Source organism: Trichosurus vulpecula, chromosome 2, assembly GCF_011100635.1.
Source record: "Trichosurus vulpecula isolate mTriVul1 chromosome 2, mTriVul1.pri, whole genome shotgun sequence".
Classification (NCBI taxonomy): domain Eukaryota; kingdom Metazoa; phylum Chordata; class Mammalia; order Diprotodontia; family Phalangeridae; genus Trichosurus; species Trichosurus vulpecula.
Genome location: NC_050574.1, coordinates 285,386,883 through 285,410,630, shown reverse-complemented (window position 1 = coordinate 285,410,630; position 23,748 = coordinate 285,386,883). Strand labels below are relative to the sequence as shown.

The following is a 23,748-nucleotide window of genomic DNA, read 5'->3' as shown; positions in this document are numbered from 1 at the left end:
CCTAGTTTTCTGGGACCAGGTCTATGCTGGTTGACCTGCACTGGACTATGTTCCCCTCTTACCCAGGTGAGACACCCCTTTCCTGCCAATCTTTTAAGTTATTGTTAACTGGAAAATTATTTTACCCTATACTTTTGTGGGTTCTGCTGCTCCAGGAATTGTTTTATGGCAATATTTAAAGTTGTTTGGAAGGGTTTTAGGGAATACTCAGGCCAGTCACTGCATTTTATCTACCATCTTGGCTCTACCCCCAATTGAAATTATCTTTGATTAAAAAAAAGTGTTTGGAAGTGATTACTAAGTGATAGTGTAAGTGAGATAGTGAAAGTATTGAGCAAAAGCAATGAACCTATATGATTACCCAGGAGTTTGGCAGTGAAAGAGGCAAAAGATAGGGAATAGTAGAGTCAAGAGAAAGTTTTTTTAAAGGTTGGAGTAAATGAGTGACTCTTAGAAGAGTTTTGAATTCTCAACTAGGAAAGACAGATGGCAATAACTGATCTTGATTTTCTCAATAAAGTAGGAGGTGAGATCATCTGCTGAAAGGAATGAAGGGAGATATGGGTGACTTGAGGAAAGAAGAAAGTTTGGAAAGATATTAAGAATTTTTATAAAGAATCAGTTTGGAAATAATACAAAGATTTTCATACAGCAGCAAGGTAGCCCAGTTAAGATTCAATTGCATAAACTAGAAGTGCCTCTAGGATTGAGGATTAGCAAGAAATGAAAGGTGAAGGAATAAGGAAGAAATACATTCATTGGTGGGAAATGGTACACTTGGTAATTGTCTACCTATGTGGCTAATGCTGTGAAGCAAGGAAAGTGTTCCTGCAAGGATAGTGAGGAACTGAAGGTTACCATGAATAGTAAGAATCCATTTAGGATGAATGAGATGGAGAGAGAGATGGCTATGATTACAATCAAAGATGGGAATTTCAGACATCAAGATAATGCAAGAGTTTTGGAAGATGGTAATGTATAAATCATGACTATTTCTATGGGCGACTGATACATAGTTGAGGTTTACATGGAAGTTGAACATATGGCATTAACATGAACAGTGAAGCCCCCAACTATTTATTAGGATAGTGACTGGATTGAAGAGTTAACATCTGAGCCAGGTATTCCTTGAAAAGAAAAGGGAGAGTGAAGAGATTGTTGTAGATAAAAATCAATAAAAAATTAGACACAGTGATAGAAATACATGGAGTACACCTGAAGTGTAGAGAAGTTGTTGGGTGGTGAGCAGCAGTATTAGCAAGGTTTAAGCCTCTCCCTGTCTGGCCTATTGGAGAACAAGTAGGAAAAGCAAGAAATAGGTGACTAGGTTTCTCAGAAGACAGTACATTTCCACTGGACACCAGAATCAACAAACAGTCAATTATTAACCAATTGGTACTTATTAAAGGTTTATTCAGTGTCAGACAATGTGCTGGATGCTGGACATACAAACAAAGGTGAAAACAGTACCTCCTTTCAAAGAGATTACATTCTAATGGGAGATCCAACATATATACACAAAACTTTCAAAGCAGATAGAATGGCAATCAGGAAAAGGTAGAAAGAGATGAAAAGGTATTAGTAAATGCATATTTGTCCTACAACTTTTCTAATTCCAAAGTCAGATTTATTAGGAAATGATTATTCAAACTGAAAGAGGGCTTACTTCCCTAAGGCATTTAAAATATATTTCAATTGACAAAATTTTGATTTATATGCAAAATTTCAAGAACAGCTCTAGCGCCAAAGTTGTCTCAGTCTCTCAAAGGAGGCGCACCACACTACTGGAGAGGTATTTATTTTTAGATTAACAAAGGACTATTTTTATTAGCGACTCTAAAGGTTTCCTATAGCAAAGGTAAGAAAGAATATTCAATGTATATGAATCAGTCTATGTGGGTGTGTTTTCCCTCCAAATGCCTCCTTTACCTGTAAAATAGACACAGTCAAAAGGACATCAGATACTTGTGTGATTTCTTATGGTGACTTAGCCGTGTATGTGTCTGATTATTCTTTGAAGAAATCTAATAATATATCCCTCACAAAATTCACTAACTTCTTTTTTCCATATTTCAATACTACTCCCAATTGATATCATAATGCTAATTTATTAAATATCATGAAAGTATATGCCATGATTGCCACAAGGTCTATTATTATAACAAAAACTATGGAGGTACAATTTCATTAAATAAAAAACACCTACATGCATGATTGATTTAAGGATTTGACCTGAACATTTTTTCTCTATTGACTTCATCACATGGGTACGTGAGTTGGGGAGGGGGGGAGTGAGATAGATAAATGACTGTTATAAATCAGTGACATGTCGCCTCGCTGTCATAAAAATACTCTTATTATTGAAAGGTTCCTGCAGGTTAATTTAAACTCCTGGGGATATTGTTCTGATTTGTGTTGGCAGATAGTGGCTTCCTAGAGACAAACACCTGTAACCAGTCACCTGTCTGTGCCCTCCTGCCTGCTTAAGGATGATGACACTGCTGGATCCTGAAGGGACTTGGGCTTACTTTCCCCTCATTAAGTTGTGCCCCAGAAAAGACATATTCTTTAAAACTAAATTAAAATAGCCATTCCAAAGTCTCTGTTACACTGGCTGCTATCCCCAGCATTTGGCTATTGTGATGGATACATTTCATCCCCTGAGGTGACACTCTCTCTCACTATTTACCCAAAAGGCCTACAAGGCAAGGGTTAACACTCTAATGGAGCTGAGTTCTTTTCCTTTCCTTCAGTCACTCCCAACCAAAGAACAATTCACATTTCTTGTCAGAATTTCAGCTTAAAACTGTCATCTCAGAACTAAATTCTTGAAGGACATGCTGTGAAGGAGGGAGGAGACTCTCTTTACATATATATATATATATATATATATATATATATACACATATATACATATATATATATAATATATGTGTGTGTGTCTGATATATATGTGTATATATATGTGTGTGTGTGTGTGATATATGTGTATATATATATGTGTGTGTGTGTGTGATATATGTGTGTATATATATATGTGTGTGTGTGTGTGTGTGTGTGTGTGTGATATATGTGTATATATATATGTGTGTGTGTGATATATATGTGTATATATATGTGTGTGTGTGTGATATATATGTGTATATATATATATGTGTGTGTGTGTGTGATATATGTGTATATATATATGTGTGTGTGTGTGTGTGTGTGTGTCCAATAATGATAATAATAGCTAACATTAATAGAACTCTTTAAAGTTTACCAAAGCTTTTCCTCTATGAGTCATCCGATGCTTCTAATAACATTTTGAAATAATATACATAACATTAATTTTCATCGGTAATTTCCCCAATAAAAGAGACCAGATATATTAATGAATTTTTCCCTTTTGTTATTATAATCTTAGGGTTACTTTGAAATAGAATCCTTCCTTAAACATCAGAAACAGCTCAGCCAGACAAGCCCACACAATCGCGTATGCAAGATTGTTGACCTCTCTATACAGCATACTGAATAGAATGCTGGATTTGGAGTCAGAGAGACCTGTGTTCTAATTCTGTCTCAGATATTTAATAGTTGTGTGAGCCTGAACAGGCTAACAAACCTCTGTGGACCTCAGGTTCATCATCCGTAAAAGTAGGTAGTTGCACTAGATGTTTCGTATATTGTCCCTTTCAGCTTTGAATCTCTGATTCTATGATCCGTGATATCTCTACTAGCAGGAGGGAATAGTGTTTCATCATTAGCCCTCTGAAACCAATATTAATCATTACATTTAATCTGAATTCTGATTCCTTTTAGTGTTTTCACTTGCATTAATGTGGTCATTGGGTATAATCAACTTTTCTCTTGACTTTCTTTCTTCCAAATCTCTATTGCACAGATATTTTGATCTTAGAGCCCCTCTCTAGTATTCTAGTGCTCTGGTGAAACCCTTCCTTCAGATGTTAAATGTGTTCTACATTAAATATTTTTGCAATTTCCAAATCTATTGTTTTCCAGGATATGAAACTGTCTGTTTCAAATTAAACCTTTATATGGCACAGAGCTGTAAATTATAAAACACATCCACAAGTTAGAGTCACATGATGCCAATATTTTTGGATAAAAACAAAACCCTGAAGCATCTGAGAGATTGCAAACATCTGAATGTTTGACATCACAAGCACAAACTTTAAAACTCTCTCCTTCTGAGTTATGATCCTTGATAATTCAATCATAAGCTCCTTGAGGGGCAGGGACTGTCTTTTGCCTCTTTTACTTCCCAAACACTTAGCACAATTTCTGGCACATAGTGGACATATAATGAATCTTTACTGATTTATTGATTGAGAATCATATCCAATTTAACAAATTATAGCCAACACTTACACAGAGAAGCAATACAGCAAAGTGGATAGAGAATAACCCTTAGGTCAAGAAAGAACTGGGTTCAAGTTCTGTCCCTGACCCATGTTGGATTTTTGACCCTGGTGAAGTCATTTATCCTTTCAAGGATCAAGACAACTCTCTAAGTGGCAGGATAGATATTGGTCTGCATTGGTACAACCAGTTCATTTATTCCAACTTCCTTGTATAAATGAAATAACAGATATAGTCCCTATACTTTAAGACTTATAAAGTGCTGTAACATATAATGCCTCATTTGTAGGACTTTTGAGGGAGTCTAAATCCTTAACCCTATTTCAAGAACAGAGGAAGGAAATATGCTAAACATTCAAGGAAAGGGTATGCAAGAAAGAGATATTAAATATTAAGTGACTATCTATATTGTCTGAGTCTGCCTCAGTGTCATTTAGATGAGTACCCTTCAAAGAGAATAGTCAAGGGCAATGTTTTATTAGTTTAAGGTACAGAAATGCAAAGATTAAACTTGACAGAAATTCAGGATTCATTTTATGACTCTCTTGCCATACTAGCTTAATGGTTTCAGCTGTAGCTAATCTCTGAAGGTTTCATTTAAACAATACAGATGAGAACTTCACTCCTAACGAAACGTTTCACTTCCTAGGACTCACTATAATTCATTTTGTATATGACTTTTTTAACTGTCAGTGAAGAAGATAGGATTTGACAGGATTTGAATAGAATAAGCATTTTTCCCTGTTTGCTATAGTATTTTCCTTAAAAGCTACCTCACCGAGAAAGCTTTCTTAAACAAACTTATCCTTTATCTTTCCACTACTGAAAGCTGAACTAATCTTCCTCTTCATTTCAGTATTAAATTTACTGGATATACGTTGTGTGTCCAAATAGAGATGTTCACCAGCTGCCATCAGTGGATGTTTAAAGTGCACTTGTTTTGGCACAACAGAGGAGAGACAAATTGAGCAATCATAAACTTGTTGAGGGAAATAGAAGAGCAAGAAGTACCAAGGTTAAGGAAGAGGGCAGAAATAAAAAGATGGAAGCAGAAGATGTGGCCACCACAACATTGTCACCCAATGCTATAGGGGTATTGTAGTGATTGACAATTTCCATCATCACCAATGGTTTTGAGAGCTGATGAGGTGACACTTTGGTGGACTTGTGAGGCTGATCTTAGCCCTGAGAAGAGGATAGAGCAGTATCATAATTCAGATATTACCTTTTGTTTGGGGTGTTAAGCTGTAAGATCTTGGGTGATTCACCTGTCCCATGGCAAAATGAACCACTGGCTTAGCCACTGACATGCCAGACTTTCAACACTTATCTATAATAAGTCCTATCAAAACTACTTTTGTTCCCATAGATTGAGAATGTCTCCAGTAGGACTATTCAAATGAGGTCTGGGACTTAAAGATATATTTAGGTGAATAATGAGGGGTCAGAGACTTGAGGAAAAGTTGCTTTGAGTTTTGGCCACGTCATATATATGTGTATATGTGTGTATGCATACATATGTACATATATGTTGGGGGATACATATATATGTGTGTATGTGTGTATGCACACACATATGTATGCATGTATGTGTATGTATATATGTGTGTATATATAAACATACATATACGTATCTATACATATATATACACATACATACACATACGTACATATACATACATAATACATATATACATATAGATATACATATATATGTGTATATATATGTGTATATATATATGTGTATATATATATATATAAATGTTTGTCATAGAGTACTTTCCTGATATCATAATACTCTTTTCTGACAAGGAAGTAGTAAGGGAAGGGGATAAGACAAAGGGGGAGATGAAAAAAGAGAGTATGGATAAAAGATGGCAGAGATAAGAAGCAAAACAGACTTTAGAGGAGGAAAAAGATAAAAATGGGAATTAGAAGTATTAACAGAAGGAAGCAGGGTAGAAGGAAATGTTCAGTTAGCAATCCTAGCTATGAATGTGAATGAAACGAACTCATCCACAAAAGGGAAGTGGATGGCAGAATAGAGTAGAAGGCAGAATAGAGTAGAAAGCATAATCTAATGATACATTGTTTACAAGAAACACACTTGAAATAGAGATTCGCATAGAGAGTTGAAATAAAGGGCTAGAGTATAATCAAATTTACCCAACCAAAAAATAAACAAGGAAAAAACTGAAGTAATTAGAATATTAGAAAAGTTAGATATGACAGACCTTTGGAGAAAACTGAATGAGAACAGAAAGGAATTTACCTTTGTCTCAACAGCACATGGTTCATACAAAAAATTGACTATGTGTTAGGGGATAAAAACCTTAAAGTCAAATGTAGAGAGGTAGAAATATTAAATGTATTCTTTTCAAAACATAACATAACAAAAATTACATTCAACAAAGGATAACAGAAAGATATATTAAAAATTAATTGGGAACTAAATAATCTAATCCTAAAGAATAAGTAAAAAAAAAAACCAAAAACCATTAATTTCAGTAAAGACAATGACAACAATAAGACAATATACCAAGATTTATGGGATATAGCCAAAGCAGTACTTAGGGGAATTTTTATTTCTCTAAATTCTTACCTCAAGAAAACAATAAAGAATAGATCAATGAAATGGGCACGTAACTTAAAAAAAAACTAGAAAAAGAACAAATTAGAAGTCTCCAATTGAGCACCAAATTGGAAATCCTGAAAATCAAAACTGAGATTAATGAGATTAAAAGTTAAAAAAGAAACTAGTGAGCTAATAAATAAATATAGGAACTGTTTTTTGAAAAAAAACAAAGCAACAATGTAGATAAGCCATTGGTTAATTTGATTAAAGAAGAAAACCAAATATCCATTATCAAAAATGAAAAAGGTGAAATCACCACAAATTAAAAATAAATTTAAGCAATCATTAAGAAATATTCTTCCCAATTATATACTATAAATATAATCTGCATAAAATCAATGAAAATTTGCAAAAACATAAATTATTTAGATTAATAGATGAGGAAAGAAAATTCCAAAGTAACCCCATCTTAGAAAAAGAAATTGAACAAGCCATTAATGAACTCCCTAAAAAAATAAACTACATCCCCAGTGCTCGATGGATTCAAAAGTAAATTATGCTGAACATTTAAAGAACAGTTAATACCAATACTATATATACTTTTTGGACAACTAGGCAAAGAAGGAATCCTACCAAACTCCTTTTATTACTCAAATATGGTGCTTATACCTAAACTGGGAAGAGCTAAAACTGAGAAAGAAAATTATAGACCAATTTCCATAATGAATATTGATGCAAAAATTTTGAACAAAATACTAGCAAGGCAATTACAGCCATATATCACAAAAATTATAAACTATGATCAGGTGGGATTTATACCTGGAATGCAGGGTTGGTTCAATATTAGGAAAACTATCTACATAACTGACCATTTCAATAACAACACCAACAGAAATCATTATATTATCTCAATAGATGCTGAAAAAGTATTTGACAAAATATGCCATCCATTCCAGTGAATGATAAATCATTATAGAAGATCCTCCATATTACAGTGTAAGCCCTGGCTCTCCCTTCCCCCCACCCCCCAGCTCCTGACTCTTTGACTTAGAATAAAGAATCAGACATTCCTTTCCGGCTAGGAGACTGAGAGTCCCCGAATAAGAATGCATCTCTCAGACATTCCTCTCTGAAAGAATAGAATACACTCCCATAAAGAGGTCCTGAACAAAGAACAGGAAATATTTCTGAAACTGCTTTTTGAGGACCTAGCCAGTTCTCAAAAACAAAATGACTGACAAGATCTACCCCTCACGAGGGGAGTGGGTACCCTCTCTGGAGGAGAACATCTGGGACAGTTAGCAGTAAGTCTTCCTTGCTCAGGACCCTATAAAAGTCACCACGTAGGACAGGCACATTGGAACCTCACCCACAGAAAGGACGCTTTGCCTGGGACTGCGTTCAGACAAACCAAGGTAGCTGTAAGGGGTTCCCCAGTTTGAGAAAAGCCTTGGGGCAGGTGCTGAATGTGAAGTGTATGTTGTATGTTGTGCGTGTGTCTTTTGTTGTGGTCACTGCATTAACCATGTTTGTTAGGAATTGTTGATTTGAGGAATTGTTGATTAATGTGGTTGTAAGTTTGATAGAATATTCCCCCTGTCTCTCAATAAAAACTTTATTCTGTTGAGAGTGTGCCTTATTGCCAGTGCAAATCCAAATCCGAACCTAACCTAGCTTAATCGAACATCCTATTAAAAAAAACACTAGAGAACATATGAATAAAGGGAGCATTCTATAAAATGATAAGCAGTGGCTCTCGCTTTGGCCTCTTCCAGTCGGTGGAGTGCCTGTTAGCGTAGGCTGTGGTGTAAAAATGGCTAAGTCTAAGAACCATACCACCCACAACCAATCACAAAAATGGCACACAAATGGCATCAAGAAACCTAGGTCACAGAGATATGAGTCTCTGAAAGGAGGTGACCCCAAGTTTCTGAGAAATGTGTTTTGCCAAGAAATACAACAAGAAGGGGCTGAAGAAGATGCAGGCCAACAATGCCAAAGCCATCAAGGCCAGAGCAGAGGCCATCAAGGCCCTGAGCAACAAGGCCTCCAAGGCCAAGCTCCTCAGGCCCAAGATCCCGAAGGCCTGTGCCTGGCATGCTGGCCACAAGATGGCCAGCAAGTGTCCAGGTCCTAGGGTCAGCATCAAATGTCCAGGCTCCAGGATCACAAAGCCTGACTCTAAGGCTGCCAGAACTACTGACCACAAGGCTGCCAAGCTCACTGACCCCAAGGCTACCAAGTCTGCCACCAAAGTCAGTAAGTCTGATCCCAAGACTACCAAGTCTGGCCCCAAGGCCACCAAGTCTGACCCCAAGGCCTCCAAGTCCAGTCCCAAGGTACCCAAGTCTAAGTGTAAGGCCACAAAGCCCAGTGATTCCAAGGCTGCTAAGCCTACAGACCCCAAGGGCACTGAGTCCAAACCCAAAGATGCTGGGGCTAAAGCTGCTAGTCCCAAGCCTTCAAAATAGATGTTTCAGGACAGAAGGACTTTTTTAAACCCTAAACCATTGTTTTTTTCCTAGGCAGGGTATGATTATTCACTGTTTTGTACAAATAAAGGAAATGGTGAATCATAAGAAAAAAGAATGATAAGAAGTGTCTATCTAAAACCATCAGCAAGTATTATCTGTAATGGGGATAAGATGGAAGCCTTCCTAATAAGATTGGGGTGAAACAAAGGTGCCCATTATCACCACTGTTATTCAATATAGTACTAGATGTGTTAGCTATAGCAATAAGAGGAGAAAAAGAAATAGAAGGAATTAGAATAGGCAATGAGGAAACAAAACTAACACTCTTTGCAGATGACATAGTGGTATACTAAGAGAACCCCAGAGAATCACCTAAAAAGCTACTTGAATTTGGAAATTAAGAGGATGCCCATCAATTGAGGAATGGCTGAAAAAGCTGTGGTATATGAAGGTAATATAATATTATTGTGCTATAAAAAATTATGAGCAGGCAGATTTCAGAAAAACCTGGAGAGATTTCTCTGAACTGATGCTGAGTGAGGTGAGCAGAACCAAGAGAACATTGTACACAGTAACAGCCACATTGTATGATGACTAACTTTGACAGACCTATCTCTTCTCAGTGATACAAGTACCTAAGACAAGTCCAAATGACTCATGATGGAAAATGCTATCCAAATCCAGAGGAAGAACTGTGGAGTCTGGATGCAAATTGAAGCACACAATTTTCTTTCTTTTTCTTGCTCATGGTTTTTTCCTTTTGTTCTGATTCTTATTTCACAATATAACTAATGTAGAATTATGTTTAACATGACTGTACATGTGTAGCCTATATGAGATTGCTTGCTGTCTTGGGGAGGGGGAGAGGGAGAGAGTGAGAAAGGAAATTTGGAACTCAAAATTTTATAAAAGTGAATGTTGAAAATGAACATAGATATAAATAGACAGATAGATATACAGATAAATTTTAAAAATAAAAAATAAACTACTTGAAATAATTAACAACTTTAGCAAAGTTGTAGAATATAAGATAAACCTACAATAATCATTAGCATTTCTTTATATGACCAACAAAGCCCAGCAGCAAGAGATAGAAAAAGAAATTCCATTTAAAATAATTGCAACCAAAACAAAATATTTGGGAGTCTGCCTGCCAAGACAAACCCAGGAATTATATGAACACCATTACAAAACACTTTTCACAAAAATGAAAGCATATTTAAATAATTGGAATGTTATCAGCTGCTCATAGGTAGGCCAAGAAAATACAATAAAAATGATAATTCTGCTTAAACTAACTTACCTATTCAGTGCCAAACCAATCAAAATACCAAAAAAATTATTTTATTGAGCTAGGAAAAATAACCATAAAATTCATCTGGAAGAACAAAAGGTCAAGAATATCAAGGGGATTACGAAAAATATGAAAAATGCAAAGGAAGGTGGCCTAGCAATACCAAACTACATTATAAGGCAGTAATTATCAAAATTATCTAAGAAACAGAGTGGTGGACAAGACATAGAAGTCAATGACCATAGTAACCTAGTGTTTGATAAAACGCAAAGACCCCAGCCTTTGGGAGAAGAACTCACTATTGGGCAAAAACTGCTGGGAAAACTGAAAGACAATAGGACACAAACAGGTATACACCAATATCTCACACCATATACCAAGTTAAGGTCAAAATGGGTGCATCATTTAGACATAAATGGTGACACCATAAGCAAATTAGAAGAACAAGGAATAGTCTACCTGTCAGAAATATGGGAAAGGGAAGAACTCATGACAAAACAAGAGATAGAGAGTATTACAAAATATAAAATGGATGGACAAAAGCGGACGGGAGGGCGGCGGCGGCGGCGGGGCCGCGCGGGGGGGCCCGGGAGCGCGCGCCCGCGGGGGGGCCGCCCCCGTCCCTCTCCCCGTCCCCTTCCCCTCCCCGCGGGCCTACGCCGCCGCCAACGCTGCTCCCGCCACCGCCGCCGCCGCCTCTGCCGCCGCCGCCGCCGCCGCCGAGGGACGGGCCCGAGCCGGGGCCGGGAGCTGGAGCTGGAGCAGGCCCGGGCCCGGGCCCGGGGATCGCACCGGTTCTGGCCTCTGAGGAAGAAGAGATGGTGGCTGTGGAGCTGGCCTCACCCCCGCTCCCAAAGAAGAGTGCTCTTCCACCTGGGCAACTAGAGCACACCACCAACAGGTTGGGTAACAAGATGTCTCCAGAGATCCCCCATGGGAGCAAACAAGAGCCCCCAGATCTCAAGGCTCAGAATCTGACAACATGCGAGGTGTGTGGTGCTTGTTTTGAGACCCGAAAAGGCCTTTCCAGCCATGCGCGCTCTCACCTGCGGCAGCTAGGTGTGGCTGAGTCCGAAAGTAGTGGAGCTCCCATCGACCTGCTGTACGAGCTGATGAAACAGAAAGGAAAACCTGACAGCAGCCCCCTGCCCCCACCCTTGGCCAAGAAATCCGGCTCCCCGAAGGAGGCAGCTGCTGCCTCTCCCCGCCCAGGCCTGCTGACCCTCAGCAAGGCAATTGACAGAGCCCCTGATCCCCCCATCAACAAAGCCATCAAGTCACCCCCTGGCTTCTCATCTAAGGGCCTTTCCCACCCACCAGGCTCCCCTCTCCTCAAGAAGGTGCCGCCTGCCCTGTCCGGGTCCCCCCCACCCAAGAACCCTGAGGACAAGAGCCCCAAGCTGCCCCTGAGCCCCCTGTCAGGCTCCCCGAAGGCGCAGTGGCCCCAGCCAGAGGATGGGGGGCCCCTGAACCTCACTTTAGATAGTGATTTGGGCAGAGAGCTTGATTGCCAGTTGTGCGGGGCCTGGTTTGAGACCAGAAAGGGCCTGTCCAGTCACGCCAGAGCCCACCTGCGCCACCTGGGGGTGAGCGACCCGGATGCCAAGGGATCCCCCATAGACGTGCTTCACGAGCTCATCAAGAGCGACGGCTTCCAGACCCGCCTCCCAGCAGAGCGGGAGGTGCTGGCAGAGCCTGGGCGGTCTGGCCTTTCGGCCCTCCGGCCCTCGGCCACGGCTCTCTCACTGCTCTCCCCCCCGCCCGCCAAGAAGCCCAAACCGAGGGCATCGGGTGAGGCCAGCCTTCGGGGGAAGCAGGATCTCTCTGCCAGCATATTCTGGGCCTCAGACGTGGAGATGTCTCCTCTCAATCTCTCATCAGGCCCAGAGCCAGTCAGGGACATCCGTTGTGAGTTTTGTGGTGAGTTCTTTGAGAATCGCAAAGGCCTGTCAAGTCACGCACGCTCCCACCTGCGGCAGATGGGAGTAACGGAGTGGTATGTCAATGGTTCTCCCATCGACACCCTGAGAGAAATCCTAAAGCGCCGGACCCACCCTCGGGCTGGAGGACCTCCCAACCCAACCTTGCCAGGCCCAAAGGGACTGGCCAAGGCAATGGTTGGGGGCCCTGGTGGCTCCCTGGAGGCCCGAAGTGCTTCAGAGCTGCATGTACCTCCCCACCCTAAGAAGCTGCAGCCATCTGGCAGCCCCCTGGGCCACTCACCAACCACCTCTCCACCCCCAACTGCTCGTAAGATGTTCCCTGGTCTGCCACCTCCCTCCCTCCAGAAGAAACTGAAGCCTGACCAGATGCGGATGGAGATCAAACGAGAGATGTTGGCTGGAAGCCTGCACAGTGAAGGCCACCCATCTGATGGACCCTGGTCACCTCGTGAGGACATGGCACCCCTGAATCTGTCTTCCCGGGCAGAGCCAGTCAGGGACATCCGCTGTGAGTTCTGTGGTGAGTTCTTTGAGAACCGCAAGGGCCTGTCAAGCCATGCACGCTCCCACCTGCGGCAGATGGGGGTGACTGAGTGGTCAGTTAATGGTTCACCCATTGACACTCTGCGAGAGATCCTGAAGAAGAAGGCCAAACCATGTCTCATTAAGAAGGAACCTGCTGCAGGTGACCTGCCCTTACCCCTGGGTGAAGATGGGCCCAAATCCCCCGGAAAGGTGCTTCAGGCCCTGTCTCTTACCCCATTGGCTGGTCGTCCTGGCAAACCTGGGCCTGGCTCTGCCAACGTGCCCCGGGAGATGAGCCTCTCGCCTCTTGCCACCAAGCCATCTACTGGTTTCCTCACCCCCATGACGGCAAAGCGGCCGCTGCCTGAAGACCGACTTCTCTCTGGGGAAATGAAGCCTAAGACCTACATACAGACGGAGCTGCCTTTCAAGACCAAGACCATTCATGACAAAAGCTCACACACTTCCAGCGAGGCCTGTTGTGAGCTGTGTGGCCTCTATTTTGAGAATCGTAAGGCACTGGCCAGCCACGCTCGGGCTCACCTGCGACAGTTTGGGGTGACAGAATGGTGTGTGAATGGCTCCCCAATTGAGACCCTGAGTGAGTGGATCAAGCACAGACCCCAGAAGGTGGGGGCCTACCGAAGCTATATCCAGGGCGGCCGGCCCTTCACCAAGAAGTTCCGTAACTCAGGCCATGGGCGAGATGGGGACAAACGAGTGCCCCTCACCTTGGCTCCCAACAGCCTCACCCTGATGAACAAGAACCTGGGGGGTGAGCTAGGACCTGGGGAAGCTGGCCGGATTGGAGATGGTGGGGAGCGACCCCTGACATCCTCACCTCTGGCTTTGGTGAAGGCAGAGGAACACCAGCGTCAGAATATCAATAAGTTTGAGCGAAGACAAGCCCGGCCTCTGGATACAACCTCATCTCGGGGTGAAGAAGCCAGTGACTTTCAGCAGAAGCTGGAGGAAGTGCGACAGCCACCTCCTAGAGTAAGGCCTGTCCCCTCACTGGTCCCCCGCCCTCCCCAGACATCTTTGGTGAAGTTTGTGGGCAACATCTACACTCTGAAATGCAGGTTCTGCGAAGTGGAGTTCCAGGGTCCCCTCTCCATCCAGGAGAAGTGGGTACGGCATCTCCAGAGGCACATCCTGGAAATGAACTTCTCCAAAGCAGAGCCCCGGCCAGTGGAGCCTGAGGCCCCCGAGGCACAGACAGTGGCAGAGGCTCAGTAATGGGAGGCAGTGCGAAGCATTCCAGAGCCACCTCTCTTCCTTTCTCTCTCTGTTGGTTTCACCCTTTCTCTCTTCACCAAACTCTTCTGTTCCGTTTCCAAAGGAGCAAGTCACAACCTCAACACTCAGGCCCAGGCCCAGGCCCTGGTGCCCTAAGCGTGAACACTACAGATGATGATGAGTTATTTTCCTAGCCTTCCCTTCCTCCTTTCCTTCCTCTCTTCCTTGGGCTTGGAAACTACCCTAACCAGGGTGTGATAGTGCAAAGAGGACATTTCTCCCCACAGGTTTTTAGGGCAAAACTCATACCTATGAGCACTTGAGTCTTGCTTATGCTAGGAGTGAGAGAGGTGGCTTGCTTCTTTCTGTCTGTGGCCAAGCAGATGAGAAATCTGCAGAGAGCCATGGAGAATAGTTCCTCTGTTGGGACCCCAAGGGCTGGAGCCAGAGCAAGGCAGTCAATCTCCACTCTGTTAATTGTGTGTAGAATCCCAAAGCCCCTGTCTTTTTGCTGCCTCAGGAACCAGGTGGTTAATAATAACCACCTGGTTCCTCTTTTGCCCCAGGTTGGCTGCATGATAGTCCTCACTACTTCTGACCTCTCCTCAAACCCCAAGACACAACCCACCCTCCACACACTCCCAAGGGCATCTTGTTTCACGGGGGGATCTGCCCTTCCCTACCTTCCTCCCTTCTTCCTTCCTTTTTTCCCTCTCTGTCCTACTAGATGCCTGCTCAAACGAGTGCATCATGCCCACGGTGCTTGCTCCAGGGCCCTCTGATGCCTGGTGTGGGGGTCAGCGTTGGCCTCAGACCTTCCACAATGCCCAGGCTGGGGAGCACTGACAGCCTCCAATGCCACGGAAATCACTGGTGGCCCCCCAAGCAGCCTGAGGCCCTGAGAGGGGTTCTCTCTGAGAAGAATTAAGCTCAGAGCTGACAGCTTTCTCCTGCCAAGTCATGTCCCCAAAGATCAGCAGGGGGTACTTTAGAGGCCCCCTCCCCTTCCCCCACTCTGGGATGGGATTGTGTTTTTCCCCCATCTCATCCCCTTTCACTATTGCTTTTTATGTATAGCTTCCTAGACCTTCCACTTTTTTAAACTAGTTTTGTGTAGAGAATAAGGAGCATTGATTTTTATTTTGGAGTCCTGGGCCAAGTAAGCCGGGAGGCAATTGACCTTTTAACTTTAAAAAATATATATATATATATATATATAAAATGGATAATTTTATTATATTAAAATAAAAAGGTTCTGTACAAACAAAACCATTGCAACCAATATTAGAAGGAAAGTAGAAAGGTGGGAGATAATCTTTATAGAATGTGTCTCTGATAAAGTCTTCATTTCTTCAATATATAGAGAACTGAGTTGAATTTATAAGAATACAAGCCATTCTCCAATTGATAAGTGGTCAAAGGATATGAACTGACAGTTTTTAAGTAAAGTCAAAACCCTCAATAACCATATGAAAAAATTTTAAATCACTACTGATTAAAAAATGAAAATTAAAACAACTCTAAGTTATAACCTAACACCTATAAGATTGGCTAAGGTGACAGAAAAAATAAATGACAAATGCTAGGGGATGTGGAGAAAATTGGGGACACTAATGTGGAGTATTGGACTAATCCAACCATTCTGGAGTACAACTTGTTCTATGCCCCAAGAACTATAAAACTGCATACCCAGCAATACCACTTCCTGGTCTGTATGCCAAAGAGATCAAATAAAAAGGAAAAGCATCTTTTCATACAAAAATATTTATAATGCCTTTTTGTGGTGGCAAATAAGTGGAAATTTTTTAAAAATCAGTATTTCTTTAATATTTTTAGTTTTCAGCATTAATTTTCACAAGAGTTTGAATTGCAAATTTTCTCCCCATTTCTACCCTACCCCCACTCCAAGATGGCATATATTCTGACTACCCCATTCCCCAGTCAACCCTCCTGTTACCCCACTTCCCCCCATCCCCTTTTCGCTTACTTTCTTGTAGGGCAAGATAGATTTCTATGCCCTGCTGCCAGTATATCTTATTTCCTAGTTGCATGCAAAACCTTTTTGTTGAACATCTGCTTTTAAAATTTGAGTTCCAAATTCTCTCTCCTCTTCCCACCCCCTCCCTAAGAAGGTAAGCAATTTAACATAGGCCACATGTGTATCATTATGCAAAATCCTCCCACAATACTTATGTGGTGAAAGACTAACTATATTTTGCTCCTTCCTATCCTATCCACCTTTATCCAAATTTCTTCCTTGACCCTGTCCCTTTTCAAAAGTGTTCGCATTTCATTACCTTCTCCCCATATCTGCCCTGCCTTCTATCATCCCCCACTTTTTTTGGTCTCCTTCCCCCTTCTTACGAAGGATAAGATACCCAATTGAGTGTGTATGTTATTCCCTTTTCAAGTCAAATCCTATGAGAGCAAGATTCACTCATTCCCCCTCACCTGCCCCCTCTTCCCTTCCAACAGAACTGCTTTTTCTTGCCGCCTTTATGCGAAATAATTTACCCCATTCTATCTCTCCCTTTCTCCCTCTCTCAATATATTCCTCTCTCATCCCTTAATTTGATTTTATTTTTTTTAGATATCATCCCTTCATATTCAAATCACCCTGTGCCCTTTGTCTACACACACACACACACACACACACACACACACACACACACACACACATATGTATATTCCCTTCAGCTACCCTAATACTGAGGTCTCATGAATTATACACATCATCTTTCCATGTAGGAATGCAAACAAAACAGTTCAACTTTAGTAAGTGCCTTATGATTTCTCTTTCTTGATTACCTTTTCATGCTTCTCTTGATTCTTGTGTTTGAAAGTCAAATTTTCTATTCAGCTCTGATCTTTACACTGAGAAAGATTTAAAGTTCTCTATTTTATTGAAAATCCATATTTTGCCTTGGAGCATGATACTCAGTTTTGCTGGGTAGTTGATTCTTGGTTTTAATCCTACCTCCATTGACCTCCAGAATATCATATTCCAAGCCCATCAATCCCTTAATGTAGAAGCTGCTAGATCTTGTGTTATTCTGAGTGTGTTTCCACAATACTCAAATTGTTTCTTTCTGGTTGCTTGCAATATTTTCTCCTCAATCTGGGAGCTCTGGAATTTGGTGCCAATATTCCTAGGAGTTTTCTTTTTGGGACCTTTTTCAGGAGGAAATTGGTGGATTCTTTCAATTTCTATTTTACCCTCTGACTCTAGAACATCAGGGCAGTTCTCCTTGATAATTTCTTGAAAGATGATATCAAGGCTCATTTCTTGATCATGGCTTACAGGTCGTCCAATAATTTTTAAATTATCTCTCTTGGATGTATTTTCCAGGTCCATGGTTTTTCCAATGAGATATTTCACATTGTGTTCTACTTTTTCATTCCTTTGGTTCTATTTTATAATATCTTGATTTCTCATAAAGTCACTACCTTCCACTTGTTTCAGTCTAATTTCTAAGGTAGTATTTTCCTCAGTAGTCTTTTGGACCTTTTCCATTTGGCTAATTTTGCTTTTCAAGGCATTCTTCTCCTCATTGGCTTTTTGGAGCTCTTTTGCCATTTGAGTTAGTCTATTTAAGGTGTTATTTTCTTCAGTATTTTTTGGGTCTCCTTTAGCAAGTCATTGACTTGTTTTTCCCAGTTTTCCCACATCACTCTCATTTCTCTTCCCAATTTTCCCCCTACTTCTCTAACTTGCTTTTCCAAATCCTTTTTGACCTCTTCCATGGCCTGAGACCAGTTCATGTTTTTCTTGGAGGCTTTTGAGGTAGGCTCTTTCACTTTGTTGACTTCTGGCTGTATGTTTTGGTCTTCTTTGTCACCAAAGAAAGATTCCAAAGTCCGAGTTTGAATCTGAATCTGTATTCACTGTCTGGCCATGTTCCCAGCCAACTACTTGACCCTTGAATTTTTTGTCGGGGTATGACCACTTGTAGATTAGAGAGTACTTTGTCTCATGCTTGAGGAGCTGTGCTGTTGTTTTCAGAGCTATTTCTACACAGCAAGCCACACCAGTGCTCCTCCTCCCCCAAGAACCACCAAACTGGACCATGACTCAGATCTTAAGCAGGCTCTGCACTCCTGCTCTGATTCGCCACTTAATTCCTCCCACCAGGTGGGCCTGGGGCCTGAAGCAACTGCAGCTGTAGTTCAATCCTCAGAGCTGCACCACCTCTGCTGCCCCCAGGGTGGTGGCTGAACCATGAACTCCTTTCACTCTGTTCCCCCAGCTTTTCCACTAACCTTCTATGTTGTCTTTGGTGTTTGTGGGTTGAGAAGTCTGGTAACTGCCACAGCTCCCTGATTTAGGGTGCTAGAGTCTGTTCTGCATGGCTCCTGCTCTGGTTGGTCCTGGCGCAGCCCACGCTTAGCTGTGCTCCCAGCTCTGTGAGATATACTGTTTCCCACTACCATCCAGGCTTTCTTGGGCTGGAGCCCTGCTTCCCTCTGTTATTTCATGGGTTCTGCAACTCCAGAATTTCATGTGTTCTGCAGAGCCATTTTTATAGCTTTTTGAGGGACCTCCCTGCTTTCCAGCGGCCATCTTGCCTCTACCCTCCAAACAAGTGGAAATTGAGGGCATGCTAATTAATTGGGGAATGGAAGAATAAATTGTGGAAGAAGAAATAATTACTGGGGAATACTATTGTGCAACAAGAAATGACAAGCAGGGTGGTTTCAGAAAACTTGGGAAAGCTAATATAAACTGATGCAAAGTAAAGTGAGCAGAAGCAGGAGAACATAATACAAACATAGTAACCACAATATTTTTAGGATGATCAACTGTGAAAGACTTAGCTACTCTGATCATGATAATGATCCATGGCCATTCCAAAGGCACCATGATGAACAATGCTGTCCATCTCCAGAGAGAGAAAATTTCTGAATTCTAAGTGCGGATTGAAGCATACTTTTGAAACTTTATTTTCCCTTTGTGTGTGTATTTGTTTTCTTTTGCAATATGGCTAATATGCAAATATGTTTTGCATGACTTCACATTTATAATTGCTATCTAATTGCTTCTCTTCTCAAGGAAGGAGAGGTATAGGGGGGATGGAGAGAATTTGGAAATCAGGTTTTGAAAAAATAAATATTAAGTATTTTACATGTAATTGGGAAATATTTAACAAAATAAAATATATATTAAAGCAAAATGATGTTATTCTTACTGTGGGATAAGGTAATGTGAGTTTAAGACCCTGAGTTTGAATCTTCAGACACTTTCTTGGTATTTGATAATGTCAATTCACTTAACTGGAGTCTCAGCTTCATGGTTTGTTAAAGTGAAAATCCTACTTCATACATTGGGTGTGAATTTCAAAAGAGAAAGGATGTAAATTGTTTTGTCAATCTTAAAATATTATATGAATATTAGCTATTTTTAAAAGTAAAGAATGAGCATTTATCATATTCATAAACCCAAGCTTATAGGGTTTCATGTGGAAGTTTCTATGACAGGGAGGCTCTGATTTCCTATTTGAGTCACTAAGAGATGAGAATGAGTTATGAAAAATGATCTGACTTCAGCATTGGATATCATTGCATTTTTTAAACTCATTTGATTGTCCTTTTTGACTCTCCTATTTTAAGACTAATGGATTTTGAGCTATCATTAAGATAGCTTGTTGTCGGAGGCGGGGGGTAGCGCAGGGTGGAGCCAAGATGGCTCTATGAAAGGAAGGAGCTACCCAAGCTCTCTCACAAATTCTGTCAGATACATCTAAAAAAGTAAATCTGAGCAGATTTCAGAGAGTTAGAAACCACTAGTAGACTGAGGTGGGTAGGAGCTCCAGGCATGCAGAATGACACCAGATCAAACCAACCAGGAACAGTAGAGGAATCCAGCCAGCACAGCGGTCTGGGAGAGCACTGGCTGAGGAAAACGCTGCAGCAGGAACAGGCCCCAGGCAGAAGTACCAGCTATGGCTGCCAGCAAGCCTCAGGCCTCTCAGCTAAGGACTGGACTCTGATGAAACAGAGCACAGAGCCTGTGGCCATGGGAGCAGCTACCCCAGAGGCCTCCAAACCACAGTCTAAAGGTTTGAAACTTGCTTTCTTGAACTCCTGGGAGCCATGATGTGTAGTAAAATGGCTTTTATCCCTCCCTTGAATAACAACAGAGAATAATACCTCAGGAGAAACAGAGGAGGCAGAAGAGGGTCTTCAGTAGCGAGAGATTTGGAGGAGAGGGCCCTTCCTGTGGTGGCAGAAGGAGACAAGTGCAGCAAGAGAGGTGTCCCAGAGGCCCTCACCTCAGCAGAACAATGAGAGTAACTGAGCCCTAGGGGGTGGAGCTAACAAACGTCAATGCTAGGAACCCAGACAGAGCTTTGCGCAGCCAGGGGAAGTGGCAGACACCAGCACAGACAAGAGCTGAGAACACCCATTCTGTCAAACAATCCTGGGAAAGAGGAGACCCCCAGCAGCCATACCACACCTGTCCTACACCTCACAAAACCAGAGGCAATAGAACATTAAGCCAGTGAGCAGACCCACAGATTCCAACACAAGAAACTTGAGACAGAACCCCCTGAGGCTCAGAAACAGAGATCTACTTTAGAAGCCAGGAGGGGAAAAAAAAAACATGAAAAAACATGCTAAGAAGCCAAAGACGATTGATTCGTATTATGGAGACAGGGAAGACCAAAATACCAATTCAGAAGAAGACAGCATGGACACTATACCCACATCTGAAACTTCAAAAGGGAAAGTGAACTGGTCTCCAGATCAAAAAGCATTCCTGGAAAAACGCAAGGAGGACTTTAAAAACCAATTTAGGGCGGTAAAAGAAAAATTGAAAAAAATGGAAAAAAAATTCAATGAGGAAAACAAATCTTTAAAAGATAAAATATGTGAAATGGTTAAGGAAAATAAGAATATAAATGGAGAAAATGTCTCATTGAAAAGTAAAATCAACCAAATGGGAAAGGAGATAGAGAAGATAAAGGAAGAATACATTAAAAATTAGAATTGGGCTAGTAGAAGCTAATGACTCTATGAGACATCAAGAATCAGTCAAACGAAATCTAAAGAATGAAAAAATAGAAGAAAATGTGAAATATCTGATTGGAAAAACAAGTGACCTGGAAAATAGATCCAGGAGAGACAATGTAAGAATTATTGGTCTACCTGAAAGCTATGATAAAAAAAAAAACACCGTGGACAGTATGTTCCCTGAAATCCTTAAGGAAAATTGCCCGGAGGTCCTAGAACCAGAAGGTAAAATTACCCTCATAAAAATCCATCGATCACCCCTGAAAAAGATGCCAAATTGAAAACTCCAAGAAATATTATAGCCAAATTCCAGAACTAGCATGTCAAGGAGAAAATACTGCAAGCAGCCAGAAAGAAACAATTCAAACATCATGGAACTATAGTCAGGATCACTCAGGATCTTTCAGCTTTTACCTTAAATGACAGGAGAAATTGGAATATGATATTCCTAAAGGCAAAGGAGCTTGGACTACAAGCAAGGATCAACTACCCAGAAAAACTGAGCATAATTTTCCAGGCAATGAGATGGATATTCAGTGAAAAAAGAGAATTCCAGACCTTCAGGATGAAAAGGCCAGAGCTCAATGGAAAATTTGATCTCCAGATACAAAACTCAAGAGAGACATAAAAGGGTAAACAGGGGAAAAAACTCCTAGTTAATTAATAAGGCTAATTAGTAACATCCTTATATAGGAAGATTTTGTTTTATATATGCTTTATATATATACATGTCAATCTTGAGAATAGTATACTTGTTATGTCAATTCAAAGGGATATTCATGGACTGTGGATATCAGTGTAAAATAACTGATATAATGATAAAAATTATAATTAAGAGATATAAAGCAATGGTTCTGGGAGAAGAGGTAAGGAGGTAGTAGAAAACGGTAAATTACATCACATGAAGAGGCACAAAAACATATTGTAGTAGAGGGAAAGAAGGGAGGGAGAACAGCAGTATTTGATTTTTACTCTCATCGAATTTTGTTCAAGAAGGGAATAACGTACCCGGATAAGTATAGAAATTTAACTTGTCCTACAGGCAGTAGGAGGGGAAAGGGGAAAAAAGGGAGGGGGTTGGTCAAAAGACCGGGAAGAAGTAGCAAGGGGAAAACAGTAAGAGAGGGGAATCAAGAGGGAGGGTTAACTAAGGAAGGCAGCAGTCAAAAGCAAAACTGTTGAGGAATGGAAGGAGAAAGGGAGAAATAAAAGCATAAACGGAGTAAATAGGATGGAGAAAAGGACACAGATAGTAATCATAACTATGAATGTGAATGGGATGAACTCTTGCATAAAACGGAAGTGGACAGCTGAATGGATTAAAAACCATAATCCTTCAATATGCTGTTTACAAGAAACATATGTGAAACAGGGGGATACACACAGGGTAAATGTAAAAGGATCGAATAGAATATATTGTGCTTCAGCTAAAGTAAAAAAATCAGGGGTAGCAATCCGAATCTCAGACAAAGCAAAAGTAAAGATAGATCTATTTAAAAGAGATAAGGAAGGACATGGCATCTGGCTAAAAGACACCATAAAAAATGAAGCAATATCATTATTTAACATATCTGCACCAATTGGTATAGCAGGCAAATTCTTAGAGGAGAAGTTAAGGGAGTTACAGGAAGAAATAGACAGCAAAATCATACTAGTGGGGCCCTCAACCTCCCCCTCTCTGAACATGATATGTCTAACCTCAAAAAAAAAAAAAACAACTAAGAACTTAAGGAGGTCAATAGAATTTTAGAAAAGGCAGATATGATAGACTTCTGGAGAAAACTGAATGTGGATAAAAAGGAATATACTTTCTTCTCAGCAGTACATGGCACATACTCAAAAACTGACCGTGTACTAGGGCATAAAAACCTCACAATCCAGCGCAGAAAGGTAGAAGTAGCCAAAGCGTCCTTTTCAGATTATAATGCAATAAAAATCATTTGTAATAAAGAACCAGGGAAAAATTAGGTAAAAATTAATTGGAAACTAAATAATCTAATTCTAAAGAATGAGTGAACCAAAGAATAAATCAGAGAAATAATTAATAACTTCATTCAAGAGAATGACAATAATGCGACAACATACCAAAACTTATGGGATGCAGCAAAAGCAGTTCTTAGGGGAAGTTTTATATCTGTAAATGCTTACATGAATAAAATAGAGAAAAAGGAGATCAATGAATTGGGCATGCAACTGAAAAACCTAGAAAAAGAACAAATTGAAAATCCTCAATTAAATACTAAATTAGAAATACTGAAAATCAAAGGAGAGATTAATAAAATAGAAATCAAAAAAACTATTAAATTAAAAGATAAAACCAAGAGC

At 40.9% G+C, this 23,748-nt stretch overlaps 1 protein-coding gene across 1 annotated transcript; it reads left to right on the top strand.

The window, feature by feature from the left end:
• The first annotated feature begins 8,874 nt into the window (after positions 1-8,874).
• LOC118837022 (protein Wiz-like) lies at positions 8,875-15,567 on the top strand. The gene is made up of 2 exons (XM_036744060.1): positions 8,875-9,388; positions 11,249-15,567. Exons 1-2 carry the CDS (start codon positions 8,875-8,877, stop codon positions 14,410-14,412), a joined length of 3,678 nt encoding a protein of 1,225 aa, XP_036599955.1. The 3' UTR covers positions 14,413-15,567.
• The last annotated feature ends 8,181 nt before the right edge of the window (positions 15,568-23,748 follow it).